The 19,758-nt window shown below is 37.9% G+C and overlaps 1 protein-coding gene across 1 annotated transcript in view; it reads left to right on the top strand.

Annotated features, from left to right (window-relative positions):
• Positions 1 to 16,364: 16,364 nt before the first annotated feature.
• The window catches only part of TTC29 (tetratricopeptide repeat domain 29), a 110,772-nt gene continuing 107,378 nt past the window's right edge, over positions 16,365 to 19,758 (top strand). The window contains exons 1-2 of the mRNA XM_041411887.1: positions 16,365 to 16,456; positions 18,832 to 18,915. Coding sequence (XP_041267821.1) covers positions 16,365 to 16,456; positions 18,832 to 18,915 — 176 coding nt within the window. The remainder of the gene's footprint in view (positions 16,457 to 18,831; positions 18,916 to 19,758) is intronic.

Genomic DNA, 19,758 nt, shown 5'->3' with positions numbered 1-19,758 from the left:
GGATTTGAGAAGGGCTTGGGGGTGGGGAGGGCAATAGACGTGCTATTCACACCTCATTTGGTTGTCATCGTTCTGAAAAATATGAAATAATAGATCTGATTTTTCTACGGGTTTTAATTTACTCACTCATGGCTCACTGTGCTCTTCAGTGGCCTAAATTAGCATCAAAATAATCTTTCTGGAAAGATGTGCATAAATACTGCATAAAAACTGACCACAGATAGTACTTATAACCCAAAAGTGGTACATTTATTCTGTCTAGAAAAAGACTGTGCAAGATACCCAATTATCTATATGGGAACAGGAAGTTCAAAAGATGTAACTGGAATAAGCAGTGGGAATGCCTGAATCAGAGCACAAGATTGGAATCAGAACAGGAGATGCACACTGACACCTGACATCAGCTCTTTATTCCACTTAAGATGCTAAAGCTTGAAAAGAAAATAAGGACTAAAATACCACGGCCATATGTGCAGGAAAGATGCAGAATCATTTGAAGTACAAAAAATGTTATGCAAAAGCAAGCAATGTGTTCAAGAATTCTCTTATCAGCACAGAAAGCTCTTAGATGTAAAGACATCTGGGACATTATTTTAGACTAACTTGCAGCTGTAACCTTAACTATGGTCGTATGATAACTTAAATCATATTGTGCACTCAAAAGTGAATCACTGCAGATTTTACTGCCTGATTTACTCTGAAGGTGCCACCAGTTACAACAATGAAAATACTTTAAAGCATTCAAGTGTTTTATCTTCTGTAAAGATTATGACCTAGTCCCACTCACCACCAGAATAAATATTTCTCACTTCAAGATTTAGCTTGAACAGACACCAGCTGATCCTGGGAGGGAAAACATGCAGTGGGATTGGTATTTTATTCCCAGAATGACATTTGAAAAATGTATCCCCATGTGAAGTTGACTGTTACCAATGCAACAAATACTGCAATAATTGTGGCAATAGCAAATAGAAATAACAGGGGCAGAGTGGAAAGCTGTGTGTGCTGCTGTGTTTGTGAGCCAGGTTGTGCTGGTTTTGGCTGCAGCAGAGTTTATGTTCTTCCCAGTGGCTGCTATGGATCTGTGTTTTGGATTTGTGCTGAACATGGGGTTGATAATGCGAAGATATTTTCTCCTGCCACACTGGCAAGGGTGTATGGCAAGGTGGGAAGAGACACAGCCAGGACAGGTGACCCCAGCTGACCAAAGAGGTGTTCCAGACCATGGGACATCATGCTCAGTATATAAACTGGGCAGGGGGGAATTAGGAAATGGGGGATGTTTGAGGTGATGTTTGTCTTCCCAAGTCACCTGTGACAGGTCGCTGCTCTCCTGGAGATGACTCAACCTGCCTGTCCATGGAAAGCAGAAAATTAATTCCTTGGTTTGCTCTTTGCTTTTTGTGGGTTTTGCTTTCTCTGTTAAACTGTCTTTATCTCAGCCCATGATTTTTCCAGCTTCTGCCTTTCCAATTCTCTCCCCAGTCCTGCTGGTGGGGGAGTGAGCAAGGGGATGCCAGAGGCTGGGTTGCTGGCTGGGGATAAACAATGACACAGGTAAAAGTAGTTAGACCAATGATTACTAATTACAAATTATAACTCAGATGTCTATCAAAGAGTAAAGCCACTCCATAATACTCAATGTGCTGCATTTAGCACTTTAGATCCACATATTCTTACTGGTGTGAAGTTCTGTTTTGTAGCATTAGCTAGCACTTTCTGCCTTAGTAATAAGAGCCACATCCAGAAAATCTGATGTCTTCCTCACCCTTTTATAATAACAACATGCTGAAATGCAACTCTATGCAGATTATATAAATATAGACAGGTAAGTCCAGATTTTCACACTTGTTTCTCTATCTGCATAATTGTATCTTTGCACAAGATTTATTATTTACCTGTTTCTTTATTATTTACCTGTTTACCTTACAGCACATTAATTTTAAGACATGAATAACTGAGTTTTACTGGGTGAAATATGAAATGCCACCTTTATAAAATATCGTATTCTATAGTAATTACTGCAAACTGCATTATTGCTCTTATTACTTAGAGTGTCTGAAATCATTGCTACAGAAATCCTGTAGTATTTTTAAAGAAGGAGAAATGCTTGATTTGTGTAGGAACATAGGATTTTCAATCCAAAACATTTTTAACCCCCAGGAAAATTAACAATACTTAATTAATTTTACTTTCAAATTATACATACAATTATCAGGTATGTCTATCCTCTGCTTCAACTTTTATGCATGTCTATTTATTCAACAATATATTATTGTCAATTACTGAAAATACAGCTGGCAGCTTCGAAGACATAAACAGAAAGTAAATTTTTCTGAAGACTTGCTTCACTGCTTTTCTAACCTGCCAGTTATTGGCATTATAACAATGAGAGATTATCTTACCTTTTAAAATAAGTACACATTTTTTTGGATAAGAAACAGTTTGAATGAACAGAATCTTTTAAGAGTGAGGGGCAGATTTGACTAGACCTTCTTCACTTACAAATGAAACAGATACGCTGCAAAGACTTAAAAATTTCAAATCAAAATTGTTCCATTAAGTGATCAGTGACTGTAAAAGAACAGATGTGTGATTTTCATTTTATTTCATTATTTAATGGATCTTCCTTCATTTTATTTTATAAATCATCTAAAACTTTGTGTTGATATCCTACCTTTGCCACTACTTTTACTAGACATGTGGTGTCATGATGTGTCTTCATGTATGTGAATAAAGGATCTGAGATGAATGTTTCTTGACTAAATCTTTCCTGGGAAGAACAAAATATGTGATTTTTGCTTACCTTCCTTGTGGATATGACTGTGTCATAAGCTGTATGACCTGCTTTTCTGGGCATGCCTGCCAGTGTTTCTGTATGTTGTGCTGCCCTGTTTGCCTACTCCCATCTGTATGGACACTGAATTATGTCCCTCTTCAAAAGACACCATAAAAATACTGAGAAAAATATAGTAAGATAAACAGCAAAAACAAAGGACTGCTCTTTTAGGGAGAAGGTCCATATTGCTATGAGTTCAGGATAAACAAAAGTTTAGCTGTAATGAGGGAAAGAAACACCAATACTTGAAGGAAAACACAAGGCACAAGGAAGGAGAATTACCAGCTCATCAGAAACAAGCCAGGCAGCTGCCTGTATCTCACACCATTTTTTCAGCTCTTTATGTTGTTAAAATCTAGGTAGGATCTGTACACTGCCTGTATTTCATACACTCAGTCACCATATTTTTCTGCTATGATACTGTAAGAACATTTGCCAATTAATTTGCAACTGAGAAAAGAAAGGAATTCCTGATGGCTCCTGGGGAGCTTGTCTTTGTAAAGTCTTTCCTGGTTGGACAGCAGGGACCCAGCTGTCAGGGACTGGGCAGGGAAACTGCACGCTAAGGCTGAGTGCAGAGGCCAAAAGGCAGTGCCTGAACTCTGCTCAGGTTAGAGGGCAAGGATTCACTATGAGGCCTTGAGGAGAGTTCAGAGGCAAAGTTCACAGGGAGGACAAGAAAGCAGTTGTTAAAATTACAAAATTAGATGATTATAAGATTATAATGTAGGTCCTTATAAACCTACATTATGCAAGATTCTTAACCCTGACTTTATGTAAATTGTTATGGCAGACAAGACAGTTCTGCAAAATATCTTGGCTGAATCCTCCATACTAGGTTCTGGAGACCAGAAATTCCTCTCAACAAATCCAACACCAAGGACAGATGGATGCTGACATTACATTGTATCATTCAGGAGGAGTTAATGTTGAATTTCATTATGGACATTAGTTTCCAATCTGTCTAGCAGTAAACTCAAATTATTATCTTTCCTATTGCCATAATTCATCTCCCAGCTGGGCCATGTTACTAAAATACAATTTTACTTCAGTTTGTTCCTGTGTACTTAGCTCAAACTGTTTAAATAACATTGTTCAAAGAAATTATCATTAATCACACTGTAAGAACATCTATCTGGCAACACTTAAGGCAAAGCTGAAACTGATGTTGTTACATAAAGGTGATGGGCTGTTATAGAATCATAGCACCATAGAATGTTAAGGCTTGGGATGGACTTTAAAGATCACCTAGATCACAGCCATGGGCTGGGACTAGACCAGGTTGCCCAAAGCCTTATCCAGCCTGGTCTTGAACACTTCCAGGGATGGAGCATTCACAGCTTCTCTGAGCAACCTGTGTCAGCATATCACTACCTTCACAGTAAAGAATTTCTTCCTAAGAGCCAACCTAAATTTCCTTAAATTTTCTAAATTTCCTCCCACTGCAGTTCCCACCAAAGAGTCCCTCTCTGGCTTCCCTGTAGCCCTGCTTTAGCCTGAAAAGTTGCTACAACCTTGTCTTCTGCAGACTGAACAGCCCAAATTTTCTCAGCCCGTCTTCCTCCATGGGAGAGGTGCTCCAGCCCTCTTATCAACTTCATGTCCTTCCTCTGGACTTGCTCCAACAGTTCCATGTCCTTCTTATGTTAGCAGGACCAAAACTGTGTCAGTACTCCAAGTTATGAAGGTTTTGAGCTCATGGTCATGTCCCAAGAAAAGCCACTATTAATATCATCCTTTCCAGAGCTGAGAGATTTAAAATTCAGAACACCTGTAAATTTGTGGAAAATGGTGGTCAGGATAGAGCAAGATAGACAACATGCCTGAATTCTCTGCATGTGAGGAAGCTGTGGTGTAAAAAGGCCAGACAGATGTGTACTACAGTTACAATAGTGTGAAGCTTGTCCATAGAAGAATGCCAAAACCATCTGTTTTCAATAAACATGATCTCCCAAAGCCTAATTCATGACAAACTGACACAAATGTCTGTTTCACATTTTGGGGAGAACATGACTGAACAGTCTGGGCTTTGCAGCCACCACAAAACAAAGGCATTTACATCAAAGCCTACTGCAACTGCACGTAGATCCAAGTTCTGCTCTTAGCTTACTGATAATGCTGTTCTCAGGATTTATGGCCCCCAACTGTCACTTCCAGCTGCTGTCTTCTGTTTTATGCTCCAAAAGATTTTACTTTGACCAGATAAGCAAGCAAAATAAGGGTAAGGCCAGACTGGACCAGTATTACCTGGAATTACACTTGGACATCCCTGGAAACTGAGGGACAATAAATATCACCTTCAGCTGTGAACACTTGGTTTTGAGGCAGATCCATAAAGAATGAGTGAAGCCAGTGGCTTTTGCTGGGAAACTCCTGCTTCCCTGTTCTGGACATCTTGCAGGCAGCTAACAATCTTCCTCTTCTTTGCATGGTAGTGAAGAAAATCAGGGAAATGTTTCTGATTCCAGTAAAGTATCATTCCAACAGCAGCACTTCGCTGAATTCTCTGGCTTTATCAGTTCAGTTATTATTTTTGTATTATCTGTTAATTTTGATACAGTTATTGTGGATTCTTCAGCCTATGTTAGATATTCCCTGTACTCCCCAGAGTTTTGTATCCTGTTTTATACTTCTTCTCTTGTTTTAAACAGTTGTCACCTATTGTGCCTCAGTATTTTACTCCCGAGTACTTCAATTATATATGAATGTGATGTTCTTCACAGCAGCTAGTTTCCATTTGCCATCTAAGTATCTTTGTAGATGAAGGTAGTAACCTACATTTAACTTCACAGGCAGTTGTGCAAATCTACTGCATTTCAGCTTTTGTGTTTTGGTGTGGTTATTTAGTTTGCTTCCTTTTATTTCTAAATGTTTTGGGTTTTTTTATTCTCTCTTTCCAAATAAAAAATAAAATGGGAAAAGAGAAACAAAACAAGTGCTTAGGAAAGTCACAGAGCCTGTTCCTAAATCTGAAGGGAAAGAGGCCAGCTTGGGATATTAGAGGGCTCATCTCTAATGTTTAATCATATTGGCTGCCTTGGTGGTGCTCCTTTACTTAAGTTCAGCAATTTTTTAAGAAAAGTTCTATTACAAGACAAGGTAGCTTGTCTGGTTTCAATGTCTTAGCAGAAGAAGTAATTATTTGCAAAGCATTTGTAATGCCTCACCAGATTGATTTTCGGAAGTGCTTTTATCTCACAATTAAGCAGAATCTGTTTTCCCTGTACTCCTATAAACAAGACACTTTGAAAACAGAGAAGCAAGATCCCTGCTCTAGTATTACCTACAAAGATAAAAGCCAGGTAAAGAATGTGGCAGGCATATGAGCTGGCATTAACTTTTATAGAAATATCCTTTGACTTATTTCCAGAAAATATCTGTAATCTCTGAGACACAAATATTTGTATGATACTTTTGTAATTTTTTTAGGTAAATATAAACACACTGAAGGAAAATCAAGTATACCTCACATCATGCTGCCTTATGCTCCTTAAAAACTATCACGGGATAGTGAAATAGAATTTAGTATCAAGCTCTTATAACTTTGAGGTTGGGCTCTAAATCTTATTAATGGTATGAAATAAGAATCAGTGCACTACAGTATATAAACCTTTTTTATTTTTATTTTTATCAGGTTTGGGTTTTTTTCCTTGACTACTTGTAAGATATCTTTGCTTCAGTCTACAATATTTAGAAAATGTTCCAGGTAGAAAATATATGTGGAAAAAAAATTAACCTGCCCACAAATCTTATGGTTGACCACAAAGGTTTTAAGGGTGTTCTCAGTTCTTAAAGTCACGTCACAGAGCAGATAACGGTCTCCTCAAACTCATGAAAAGTAGGGGGCTTTTGTGGAAAACTGAATTTTAGACTAATATAACAGTTTCTTAAGCAGTCATCTTGCTGCTTGAATCTAAAAATACATTTAATATGCCACTATTCAGGAAAATATATAAAACAATAAGCATATATTCTTGCAGGAAAAAATATCTCAGTGCTAGAAGAACAGAAAATAGCTGCATTGAACAAAAATAATTCAAAAGAGAAGACTTCAATGTATAGCAATAATACACCACATTTGTATGGATTTTTGCTTTTCTGAATCCCATGAGTGCCTAACATATCTTTTAGACTATTTTGAAATAATTTTAAAAGTAAATAATTTGGTAGAATTTTTAAATCAATTGTTAACCCATGATTTGAGTGGCAGTCTGACTAATCAGGAAAACAGCATGAACAAATGGTAAGTAAATACAAATCAAAACACATAAAGAAATAAATGTCTGGGGAAAAAAAAAAAAACCAGAAATGCACTAGGGAATTCTCTGACTTCAAATGCTGTTCAAATACAGAATGAACTTTAGATGTGTTGTTTTTGGTTAAACAATTTTTAATGAAATATAAAGACCTATGTGCTCTTAAATGGATAATTTATGTGCAATGTTATTGTCTTTCAAGGTTTAATTAAATGTTTGCCTTGTGGCTAATCAGCTACAATTAATAAATGAAGCCTATATTCATGTCACTGATAGGGAATGTTAAAATGGCCTCCACTGTAATTTCAGTATCACTTTTGTGTCTGGTTGATAACAACAATCTAATGTACGAGAAACCTCCACAAAATAATTTGGTAGGGACACTATGACAAAGTTCCAGTCGTATAATGGACAGGTTTATCACAATGCCTAATTTCAAGTTTGGAGGTAAGTACCCAGTGGTACTGGATGTGGAAGTGCATAACAAAATGTTTTTCACCCCTAAAGTTTCCAAAATTCAATTTAAACACCAACTTTAAGGAGCATCATTTCTTAGTCTTGTGGATAGAAAGGAGTTAACACAGTCGAGCATAAACATCCATTAATCACCAGACCTACTGAACCCAAAGGATGGGAACTATCTCTGGCATGACACACCTAAATGTTGCCTTAGACTGTGTAAGAACACATTATTTTCCTAGACATGACCTTTCCACGCCTTTTCACTCCTGCTACTTTAAGTTATAAACCTCTGTAGGTAAGCCTTTAAAACGTAGGTGAAGCTCTACTGGGTATTCTCCCATCTTAACACATCCTATAAATCGTGGGCTAACAGAGAACAGGCCAAAGACAATGCTGGCTGTCACTGACACAGCTCCAGAAGTCATCTAGAAAGAGAATTTTAGATCTGCCAACCTCAAAAGTCATCTGTTCTCTGTAGTTAGCAAGTTGTTATTTGTTAGTTATCATTTACACTGCACTAGTGCACACAGGTCTCAGGGCTGGGCTCTATCACAGAAAGGGATCTGTTGCCTGTATCAGTGTTTTAGATGTTCTCTGCAATAATAATTGCTGTTGCCTGAATCAGTGTTTTAGATGAGACGCAATCAATGGGTGTGGCCAGAAATAGAAAATGATAATGAAAGAAGAGTTTAATAGCAATTAAGAGCAAACAATTTTCAGGGACCAAGTGCAAAACTTTGGAGTTTCAGCTTATTGGGAAAAAAAATAATTTATCTGCCAGCTGAATATGAGCATGTGTTGCTGGCAGTCTTTCTTATTATCTCAAATAATTTTTTTCACCAATTTAAGCATAATTTATCATACAAGGAACAGAACTGTACAGGATAATTCTACTGTCATGGCTTAAGTTATTCATTTTGATTGCACCTCCCTTGATTTAGTTAGATTCTCATTCAGCCACAAGCCATACCACGCACAGCATCATGAAATTCACTCAGAGGAGTGTGAAAGGATGCAAATACTGCTGTCTTCCATTAGGATAAAGAAAAGCATAATTAATTGCTGTACAGTAAGAATATTGGCTGCATATTTTGTCTCAGGAAATGAAAACTTATTTAAGAATAACTTATTTCTCTTGGGGTTGTAAAGACATCTTTATCTGTACATCACTGTTCTTTTACCCAGGCTTCCATTTATTACAGAATGAAGACTATACAAATTAATGTATTAGAACTATTTAGCTTAGTTTTTCAATGGAACAGCTTGTCCCAACATACACCAGAATAAACAGATAATCACAGACGGAATACTGAAAATACAATGGAGTTTTCTAAATGTGATTACAGTGGCTTTTTCTCTCAGTTACTGATATCAGTTCTACACATAAAACATTTTTTAAATGCTCTATAGGATAAACAGTCATAACCTAATTCTGATTACAATTTCCCATTCAGTCATGAAGGAGACCTTCAAACTCACTTGCCTGAGGCACTGAGAAGCTCCAGGTCTTTGACGCTCATGAAAGAAAGATAACAATCACTCTTCAGGGGAGAGAGATTTTATTATACATACCCCGTGGGTTTTTTTTATCCTTTATCAAACTGCACCTTTGTGGGCCTTTAATTTCTTAATGGGTTGTTTATCCTTTCCCCCATAATTCATGATGATAAGCTAGATGTCACAAAGATATTGTTATGGTGATGAAAAAGTTGCTCTGATGAGCTGAGTCAGTGATGTAGTTTGATTAACTTTTTATATAAATCTTTCTAGACAGCTTTCAAAAGAAGGCCAAACAAGTCAGTTGGCATTGTAACAAATTTTTCAGTAGGTGAAAATCCATCTGATGCAGACCTATAAAAATACCTGAAATAAGTAAACAGAACCAGGAGGGGATATTGATGGCAAAAATTTCATTTTATCATAACATATAAAGTGCATGCTGGGGCACTTTTCTCTGTAATGCATGTAGAATATAGAGCTTACAATGGCATGATATAAAGACTTAAGAGCATGATTTTGCAAAGCTGTATTATTTGCAATTCCAACATTCACGACTAAGCTTATTAGGTGCTCTCAGGGAAATGCCAAGAAAATCTATGTGCACTGATTGCTACCTGGCAGCATGCTCAGTGTTGCCACCCTCCAGTTCCCTGGTTTTGTATTTTTAACAGTTTGGCCTTTCCTCCTTTTTTTTTTCCTTCATACTTTTCACCATGATACTTTAGTTTTCACCAAGTCTCTCCCTCTTCCCTCCCTTCTAAAGAAAAGGACTGGAGACACTTCAAGTTTGAGGCATTTTTGTGTCCTGGACAGGTAGATAAGTAACAGGAAAATCAGAACTATCAGGGACCAAAGATGAACAGGTAGGCAGGAATCAAAACACTTATTTTTTAAATGAGCAGTATTCAAGTACTCAGTATTCAGGAGTATCCAGATACGTCCTGGTAAGTTCTGGATATTGCCACATTTAAGCACAGCAATTTGTTTTCCATGTAACCATTAAAGGTGCACAAAGATATTTCCTAAGGGTAGCAGCTACTAATAGTAATCAATACATTGCACTTTTTGCCTAGCTAGGTTACATTTTTGAATAAGCCAATGTCTGAAATCAATTTTTTTTTCAAACAAATTAATTCTTCACACAGTTTTTGAAAAGAGTATCTGCTATAAAATACTGTCATTCCTTGGTCATTATCATTGCTTACAGAATTGGGAGAAAACCTACTCTAATTATAGGAACAAAGAAGTGCTAGCAACTGAATTTTTTTTTTCTATAAACCAACATCCTTTCTCTTCAGGACTTGCAGGCCAAACATTTCTAGGCAAATTAAATTGGTGCTAGAACGCAGCATTGTAATAGGAGCTGGTTTCATCCTTAACCAGAGAAAGGCTACTGCCTCTTTATATTACTATAGAGATGTAGACTGCCTTTGATTCTCTGCTAAAGAGTGTTCTCTCTAACTTACATATTGTTTGGCATGCAGGATCCTTTGAACACATCTCCATAAAAAAAAATTCTTACTTTGCTTCCAAGTAAAATGAATTATATATGTTTAACACAGGAGATGTAGCCATGGCATAAATGTCTGCTTGTGAAGTACTTCAGATATCATTCCAGAATATTAAGAGTAATTTTAAATCTGCTGGTTTATCTTTTCAGTTTTTACAAGTTTTCTTTGTAAGTTTATGTACAGGATGCAAACAATTATGTCATTGAAGTGTTTAATACAAAAAGCCAAATGATAATAAGTCAAATGCTTTACTAAAGTCAAATTAAATTGCATCAATAAGCAAAACCTGCAGCTTCACTAAGACAGCAAAGTCTGATTGCCAGACTCTATTTTTTCGCCAGGATATAAAGATTTTTTTTAGCAGGAGCCCACAGTAATTGGAAATGTCTGTCTTCTTTGAAATTATTTGTTAACTGAGTTAACAATGTTGTCTATTCCATATTTTGCCTGATCAATGTCACATTGGTAAACTATTATTATCCCATTTATTCTTTTAAAGTATTAGAACAATACTAGCTTCACCGTCCTTAAAAAAGTCTTAGTATTTCAAGAATTTCTGAATATGATTGATAGACATGTTCATTCCAAAAGCTTTAATGGAAGTTTTCTTTCAGTAACTGAACCATTCTCCTTCATCTTTGAATAGAAAAGAACTCTTCAACATATTTAACAACATATTTACAACAGCTGCCATCTTCCCAAATGACAGAACAAGTATATGTATCTTCAACGTTTGAAGTTTCTCACTGATTAAGGTTTAGGCCCTCATCTTTGGGTCTTAATAGGGTCTTCTTGCTATTCAGATAATTTCCTGTATCCTATACTTGCAACACCCCTCCAATTTCCTCATTTTAACTCAGTTGACCATATGTATATTTCCCTCATAACCTTTTAATTGCCACAGCAATTTTCTACAATTCCTGCCTTTCAGCGTACATGAATGACACCACATTCTTTCTCCAGTTTTGCAGATGTTTGCCTTGTAAATCACCCTGGCTTTTCAGCAAACATATTCCTCAGTTGTGGCATTCTGGCTGAGTGAGTATCTGCACTACCACCCTTAAACCACTTCCAATTACTATTCTCCCACTTCAGATTAAATTTCTTCTCCCAACAGACTTACCTTATAATAATATTCACCTTTATAAAATTAGCACTTCCAAAGCATTAAGTATATGCATTATTGGCTTGGACTTAATTCTGTTTGCACATATCAAATGTGATCAAATCATTATCAGTTATACCTAAGCTATGGCTAATTTTTAGTTCTGTGATCAATTCCTTTTCATCTGACAAGTTGAGGTCTAATATAGAATTCCTCTGTGTTGGATGCAACATTTTTTGAAGAATTAGGAAATTGACATTTTAAATATTTTGAAATTCCAAGTACATTTTAACACTGGCAGCACGAGACCTTCAAGCATATGTCACTCAGACTGAAATTCACTCAGTACAGCAGTGCTTTCCCTATGTCTTGTAGGTGGGTAAGGCATAGGTCATGCTGTTCTCTAGTGTGATTTGATATCAGCTAAGTACCCTGTCAGCTTCTGACTTATCCACTAGAACATTGACCCATAAACATGCAAGATTCTTTGTTTCCGATTGCCATCAACTCAGAAACAGGTAATGCCATTTTTAAGTGCTTTCTGTCCACTTGATCCTTCCAAAATAGATTATAGCAATTGATTCTGACATTCCTGTTTTCTGAACAGTTGTAGCAATAAAAACTAGGTCAAATCTGTGCTAATAAAATGATGTCCTGCCAGTGTCAAGTTTCCAACACAAAAAGAGAAGTCACTGACAAATCTCCGCTCTTTATATTCTGTAACATCCCAATTGGGTTTCTCTTACAGTTTTCATTTGCACTTAGCAAAATCTCATTGATTCCTTTCTCAGTATTTCCACTTCTGACCCCAGACATCCAAGCAGGCCAGCCCCTTAGAACAGCTCCTTTGTGACCATATGTGCATCTTTAACATTAAATTTAAATTAAGCAGCAAACCCTCATCAACAGAAGGTGAGGACATTTTCCACAAACCAAATGCCTTCATGTTGTCACTTACTCAGAGACTCTGTCTAGTGTTTTTTTCTACTTGCTCTTTCCCTTACTCAGAAGTCCTGAAGGACTTCAGGAAGGTTCAGAGGTCCTGAAAGGATGGAGGGCAACAAAGGTGATTCAGAGACTGGAGAATTTGTCTTACAAGTAAAGGCTGAGGGAGCTGAGCCTGTTCAGGCTTGATACGACTGGGAGGGGAACTCATGAAGGTCTGTCAGTATCTGTAGGAGGGATGCCAAGAGGATGGACCGGGCTCTGCTTGGTGCTCTGCTGAGCAATAGGACAAGAGGCAACAGCAGAAAATGATGCACAGGAAGTTCCACATGAATGTGAGGAAGAACTTCTTTACTGTGTAGACCACACACTGAAACTGATAATTCTGAAAGATTGTGGCCTTCCTCACTGAGATATTCATGGACCATCTGGGCACAATCCAGTGCTATGTGCCCTGGGACCACCCTGCTGAAGCAGGGAGGTTGGACCAGATGACCACTGTGGTCCCTTCCAACCCTAACCATTCTGTGATTCTGTGAAAGGAGAAAACCTGCTCACTGCAGGTGACCCTTTAGCATCAGAGAGGCTGCCCACACTCCCTTAGGTGTCCGTACGATCCTGGCTCTTTGCGTGCCAGCTTCAGAAACTCGCTCAGCTTTGAGGGACGCTCCCGTTTGAGGCAGCTCGTTCGGAGCTCACCTGAGCTCCTGGAAAGCACACCAGCACCTCGGGCCGTGCCGATTTCTCACAGCCCCCGCGCCTTCCAGGGTCTCACCGGGCTAAAGTGCCTCCTCAGCCCCGCAGGGAAGGGGTGGGATGGTCCGTGAGAGCTCCGGGAGCCCGGCCCTCAGCGCCGCCCGGCCCCAGCGCCGCCCGCCCCCGTCGCCATGGCGAGGCCGCGGCGTCCCGTTAAGGGCCGGGCCGCTGAGAGAGAGCCCGGCCTGCGGCCGCGCCATGAGCCCAGGTCTGTCCGCCGGGGAGCGCCGGCTGATGGGGGTACATTTATCGGTACCGGAGCCAAGGGCCAGGGGTGTAGCGGGACAGGTTAAGCACACGCTGAGGTGTCCCTGGGCGGTGGTGGGTGACGGGTGCAGCAGCAGCAGATGGCGGCTGAATTCCCAGCGCCGCAAGGACCGGTGGCATTGAGGAAACGGGTCAGGCTGAGGCCGTGACCTCGTCCGGGTCACTTGGAACAAATAACATCTATCACTCTGGCTGTAGATTTCAAAAATGTATGCTTCGTTTTTATTTTTTTAATCAATTTACACTGTTACTTTCAGTGTAGCAAAGCAGCGTGCCAGTAAGTCTGTCCTGTCACATTCTGATGTCCCTTTATCTTACGAGGTGCCAAGTAGCAGCACATAGGCCCACAAAGACAGCCGTGTGGTGTATCCATCCATCCCTGCTTCCTCTCCTCCTTCCCGGGGAGGGAAATCCTCAGCCTCCAGTTAATACCTCAGAAAATGTGTAGGAAGAGCAAAGGGGTTTCCCAAAAGGTGCCGGGAAAGGCACCATTGCTCTGGGCTATCAGCTGGTGTTTTACCTTCAGTACACCTTGGAGCAATTACAGTCCATGGGCAGATTCCCTCCATTGTGGGATTCAGTGAAGCACTTCTTTAGAAACAAACTGCACCACCTCATGTTTCACTGAATTCTGTGGGTGTTTGATTAAGTAAATGAGACGTGGCTTGGACTTTATCATAAAGGATGTAAAAAGATGTTAAGTAGTCTTTAAATGACCAACAATGAAATTTACACGACTGAAATAGCATGGGTTTCAGAAGAATGTGGCACCTTCTGTCATGTGTCTATGGTTGTAATTTACCTGTAAGAATTAGGTACCTTGGAAATGAGAGAAATACACCCTCCATTTCACTCTGAAAACAATCTCCCACATCTAAAATAAAAGTTCAGTTTGCATTATTATGAAGCATCTTGGGGGGTTTTTTTCCCTCTCCTAAGCTTTGACTTTGAAATAGGAACGAGGGCAGTATTTTAGTCCTTGTGAGGCAGAAACATGCTAAGAAAAATGTCTGCATATGTGCCTCATGTGAGACCTGTGTGCCTGATAGCCTCTTTTCCCATAGAGTTGATTTCATGGAGCGTGTGTGCCAGCAAGGACTTGTTATGTGCTCCAGCCAGGTGCTTTGTGGCAGTCCCCAAATTACAGCTCCCTGTCAATAGCTTTCCTTGGCTGCAGTGGCTCTGTGAGGGTCTCTTTTCAGCTGCTTCTCCCCCTTTTCTGCCTCACAGCTGCAGTCAGCCCCTCTGGCTTGCCAAATTCCTCAGCCTCCACTAAGGCATGGCTGTGTTCATTTTCCCACTTAACACCTCACAACAAAGAAGCTTGTAGAAAGCTTTGCATCTCCTCTGGGCTTCAGTATTGTTGTTCCAAAGTCCAGTTACTATTTGTCACAGAATAGCATCTTCCTAAAAAGGGGTTTTCCTTTCTATATAGTTTTGTATACAAACCTGTAATTCTCTGTGAGAAGTGTAATCTTTTATAGTGATGAATTACCCATATGTTTTTTGTTCTATTGCTTTTTTTTTATTTTCTAGGACACACTTCTGTTAAGCTTTGCTGCCTCTAATTGCAGATCAGTTTATCTATAAATAATATCTATTTTCTTTCAGTAAAAAATGTTATCATTAGTACGAGGTCCCAAAAGAATGACTTAGGAGAAATATCCTATCCTGTCATCCTTTCAAACTATAATTCTCCTTATTATTCAGTTCTAAGTAACAAAATTTAAAAATTACTTCAATATAACCACAGCAAAATACTGCATCAATGAAATGGCTTTTGATCCCAGAAAAGCTAATATATAAAATATCTGATGCTGATCGTTCAGTAACAAATTGATTCATATCTAATACCTATTTCCCAAAAAATAAATTTCCTTTCACTAAATGTAGCAAATAGTTAAATTCTTTCCCCCTTCTTATTATATTCTGTTTTTCCATCCCTATTAAAAGTTTATGCCTTCAGGCCTACCAGCAGGGCATGCAATACCTACATTAAACCAAATTTAAAAGTAAGGGTGCTCCTGCTGCTAACGTCCTCAGATCACAGACATGCAAAATGAAGGAACTGGCAGCTGAAACTTTAATGGTAGGAAGTGTAGACTGAATACTTGGGGAAAAAACACAGTAGCTCTATATGACAAAAAAGTCCTATTAGCATTTATGTACTTCAAGATGACAAGCTAGACGATTCTAAATAACTGTGAGGCTTTTGGCTTTTGTTTTAAGTAAAACCCTGTGTTGTAAGTATAGCATTACTTGCATTTTTTCCCTTCAAAAGCTTGTTTCTAGCATGATTATGTAGGATTTTGAACATTAACACAGTGCCTGTTGTTGCTTTGCACTCTGTGTATTCCATCATCTGTCCATGTTGTGTATTTACTTAAAATATTATCACTACTTGGACCTAGATAGCTTGGGGAAGTAAATGAGATAGCTCAAATGAATCCCATGCAGTTATTGGTTCCTGAATCAGCTATTCCTATGGAAATCAAAAGCACCTCAGTGAAAGAGAGAAATCCACAGAAAGTTAAATAATGACCATTCCAGTGCTATGTCCTACTGAAGTAATGCTGCAATTTGTGTGGAACTGCAGTTGGGTTTTAATGCACTGGAAATAACAGAGAGTGGCCCAGGAAGCAGCACAAGAAGGAAAAGAAACCACATTGCTGTGAAGGGGTTGTTTCAAGTAATGTTGGTTTTGTTTGTTTGTTTTAGTGAAAATGAATGTGTTGCCTCAAGCAGTCCTCCAAAGCCCAGGGGAGCATCCCAAGTTCATAAAGCAGGCTCTTTGCCCCCCATTAGAGTTTGCAAGGTAGGTACCTCTTCTTTTTCAAAGCATCATTTTTGCTGTGAACAGCTTCAATCAGCTGTGCCACAGTGAGAAATCATGTTTGCTTTTTTGCAATATTTAAAACTAGAAAAATCATAGGCAAGGAAATTCTCTCTTAGGAAAGTTCCACAATTCAAGGAGAAAAAAAAAAAAAAAAGGTGTCCATTGGATTAAAATGGATTTCTTGTTAGCAACTGAGTGATTTAAAATTAAATAGGAGCCAACTTACAGGTGAAGTAGACTCTTTTTGTACACTTTATTAAGTACTGTGAGTAATTATGGAAACACCAGAGAAAAAAGGTTAAAGTGCTTGGAAAAGGCAAGTGATGACCTCTGGAAGAAAATAAATGGTGTCTTTTAGCAAATGCCATCTTCAACTCAATTCTGTAAAAAGAAACAATGTCCATTGCAAGTCACAGTCTCTTTTCTTCACATTGATCAATTACTTAATTAATTTTAATGTTTTTAATTCTCATTGCATATAGGAAGCCATAATGATTTTCTTGAGCTGATGGAATTTCCTCGTGTATTTTTTCCTAAGTATCACCTGCCCATGTTTTCTGTGTTATTGCTATGCTAGAATAACAGCCTGGGTGAGATGAGTATTTGTTCTTTCCAGTAAGCTCAGCTCTTTATGATGGATGACCATGTTTGTAGTTGCATCAGTCCAATGCAGGTTATTACAGAACTTTGTAATACAGTAATTAGATTGCAAGTTTTTGCTTATGTTTTTTTTTTTTTTTCCTTGACTGTAGTTTTCTTTAAATTTGAGGGTGTTACCAATCAGAAGTCAAAAATTAATACTTTGGCTAGAAGGCAGGTAACATTTTAAACTGTATATGATTCTAAGGGCTTTCCCTCTGATTTTTAAAAATTTATTTATTAAGATACCTTTGTAAAGACAATGGAAAGGCATCAGGCTTTCCTTTGTTTCATTTTGAAATGTTTAACTGCAGTGTGGATCGAATTGCAGTAAGCTGATAGCAATTTGTTGCTGTAGTTCAGTGTTTCTGTTTGGGGGTTTTGACTTTCTCTCTTCTTCCAAAGATCTTCCTAAATGCTGATTATTCTGGTGTGAAAATTTTGATGTTGAAAACATTTTGTTGTTGATTATAAGTGAATTTTCATGGCAATATCCATAAGGTGTACATCAGCAGCCACTCCTATGGATTGTGTTAAGTGCAGCCTCGAAGCACAAGCCTCTGCTGGTGCCACTCAGCAGCAGCAACTTCTGGAACAAATCTAACGGCACTATTTGTGAGGGAAGTTTTCACTGTTACATTGTTTTAAATACAGATATGTCAAAATAACTCTGCTTTGCTTAGCTATTTTGTTTTCATTTAAATGAACTTTGTGAAGTGTCTTCAGTATTCTCAGAGCAATAAGGAGCATGACACTTATAATAGCTAACATTATGAAAAGAGTTTACTCTCATCACTGTAATGAAAGACAGCAGTGTAATACAGACAGAGAAAGAGCAAAGTAATGGATTTATGTGGAACACTAATGCTGAATTTCTTTTATCTTTGAGTGATTAACCAGACAATCTTTGTGCTCTTTCTCAGAAGGATGAAAATAAATTCACATTACTTTTATAAAGATAACATCCTTTAGCGTTGGGATATCAGATTCTATTTATATACACCTTATGGCCAGTAAGTGCATATTGCCCTTTCCAGGCCTCTCGTGTGTATCAGAGTGGAGATGCAAAGATATGGTGGCTGAAGTGAAAGCTGAAATGGTGCACAGTTCAAATTTTAAACCTAGATCCGTGCATCCTGAAATTTGCTCTTTATTTTGATGACCTTCAAATTATCCCCTCAGTGGAGCACCTTTTGCACTATGCTACTTAAACTGTGGAACCCAGGAGCAGTATTAAAAGATTGCATTGCACCAAGGAAAACTTTTTGAGTTGCATTTGGGAATTCTTTTCTTGATTTGTCCTTGTTTTTTAATTTTGAAGAAGCTAAATAGGAAATAGATTGGACCACTTTGGTCCGTACTGATACAAAAATGTAAGAGTTTTGATTTAGGAAACAGTTTAAATATGGATAGCTTAATCAATTATTACTGATTTACCTACTACACAATTTCTTCTAGTTTAGACAGAAATATCAGATAACCAGATCCCCTGAAAGCTTATATCACCTCTGTTTTCTTTCAGAAATGAAGATTTGAACTAGCTACTGACCAAAAAATTAAAGATATTTAGAATGCTTGTAGAATGTCTGATATATTACTTTGTCAATATTCCAGTGTTTAGCTCTACTTGGCAATGATAATACATTATACATGCTGCAGAAGTCTATGTTAGCACCTTACAGTATTTCTTTTAATTTTTTTTCATTTAAATTTAGGATTCATTTGATCAAAGACAAAGATGCCATAGATGATTATTTGGCGAAGAATATCAAAGGGGTGTCAACACAAGAAGCTGCTGCGTAAGTTGGCTTTTTTGAGGCATTTTAACATCCATAAGTTTATTGTTTCCTTTGTTTCTAGTCATCATAGTAATTTAAATTTAAAGTTCCCTAGGCCTTACCCTTTTTAGTGGAACTTGGCATTTAAAAATTGAAGTTGATATTAAATAATGATGTTTCATTTCTCCTGATGTTAAATATATCAAAGCATTTATCTCCTTGGTTTTACTAATTTGTATATTTATCAATGAGATCAGATTTGTAACATTATTGTTAAGATTGTGTCAGTAATTATATTGTTCTGCCTTTTTTTTTCTTTTTCCTTCTCTTTTTTTTCTGAGCCTTTGTGAAATATGTCCTTTGGGGTGGGAGCTGAGTGTACCGACATCCACGTTTCTCGTAATTTTGAATTACTATTTAGCCAAGCCCAAGTGCTGAATTCTGTGGTGAAGCATTTAATACCCCATTAGTTATTTAAAAACGCAGTGAATGAAAGAAATCTAGATAACTTGTGATTTTTTTACAGCTGAGGTATTTACATTTAGAAGTTACAAGAGACTATGACTGACTTATTCTTCCCGAGTCTTTTAACAGATCTGGGGTTCAGCACCATCAAAATTAATGAAAGAATTCTAACAAACTGGATTGCTGGTTGCTTAAGTGAGCTGATTTATTTATTTCAATATTTAAATAATAAAAGGATACATATACAAGGGCTCTAGGCACCTTAACAATGAATATTGCAAGATCACCCTTGCAGCATAAAAACATTCTATCAGTCAGACAGGAATTCCACCAGCTAGTTTCTTGCAAAACATGCTTCTTTTCTCCTTCTTAGCCTAAGAATATGCCTGCAAACCTTCC

The sequence above is a fragment of the Onychostruthus taczanowskii genome, unplaced genomic scaffold, assembly GCF_017590055.1.
Source record: "Onychostruthus taczanowskii isolate IOZ18803 unplaced genomic scaffold, ASM1759005v1 scaffold38, whole genome shotgun sequence".
NCBI classification, from domain to species: Eukaryota; Metazoa; Chordata; class Aves; order Passeriformes; family Passeridae; genus Onychostruthus; species Onychostruthus taczanowskii.
The sequence above is the reverse complement of the archived record's forward strand: the minus strand, read 5'-3'. Positions and strand labels throughout refer to the sequence as shown.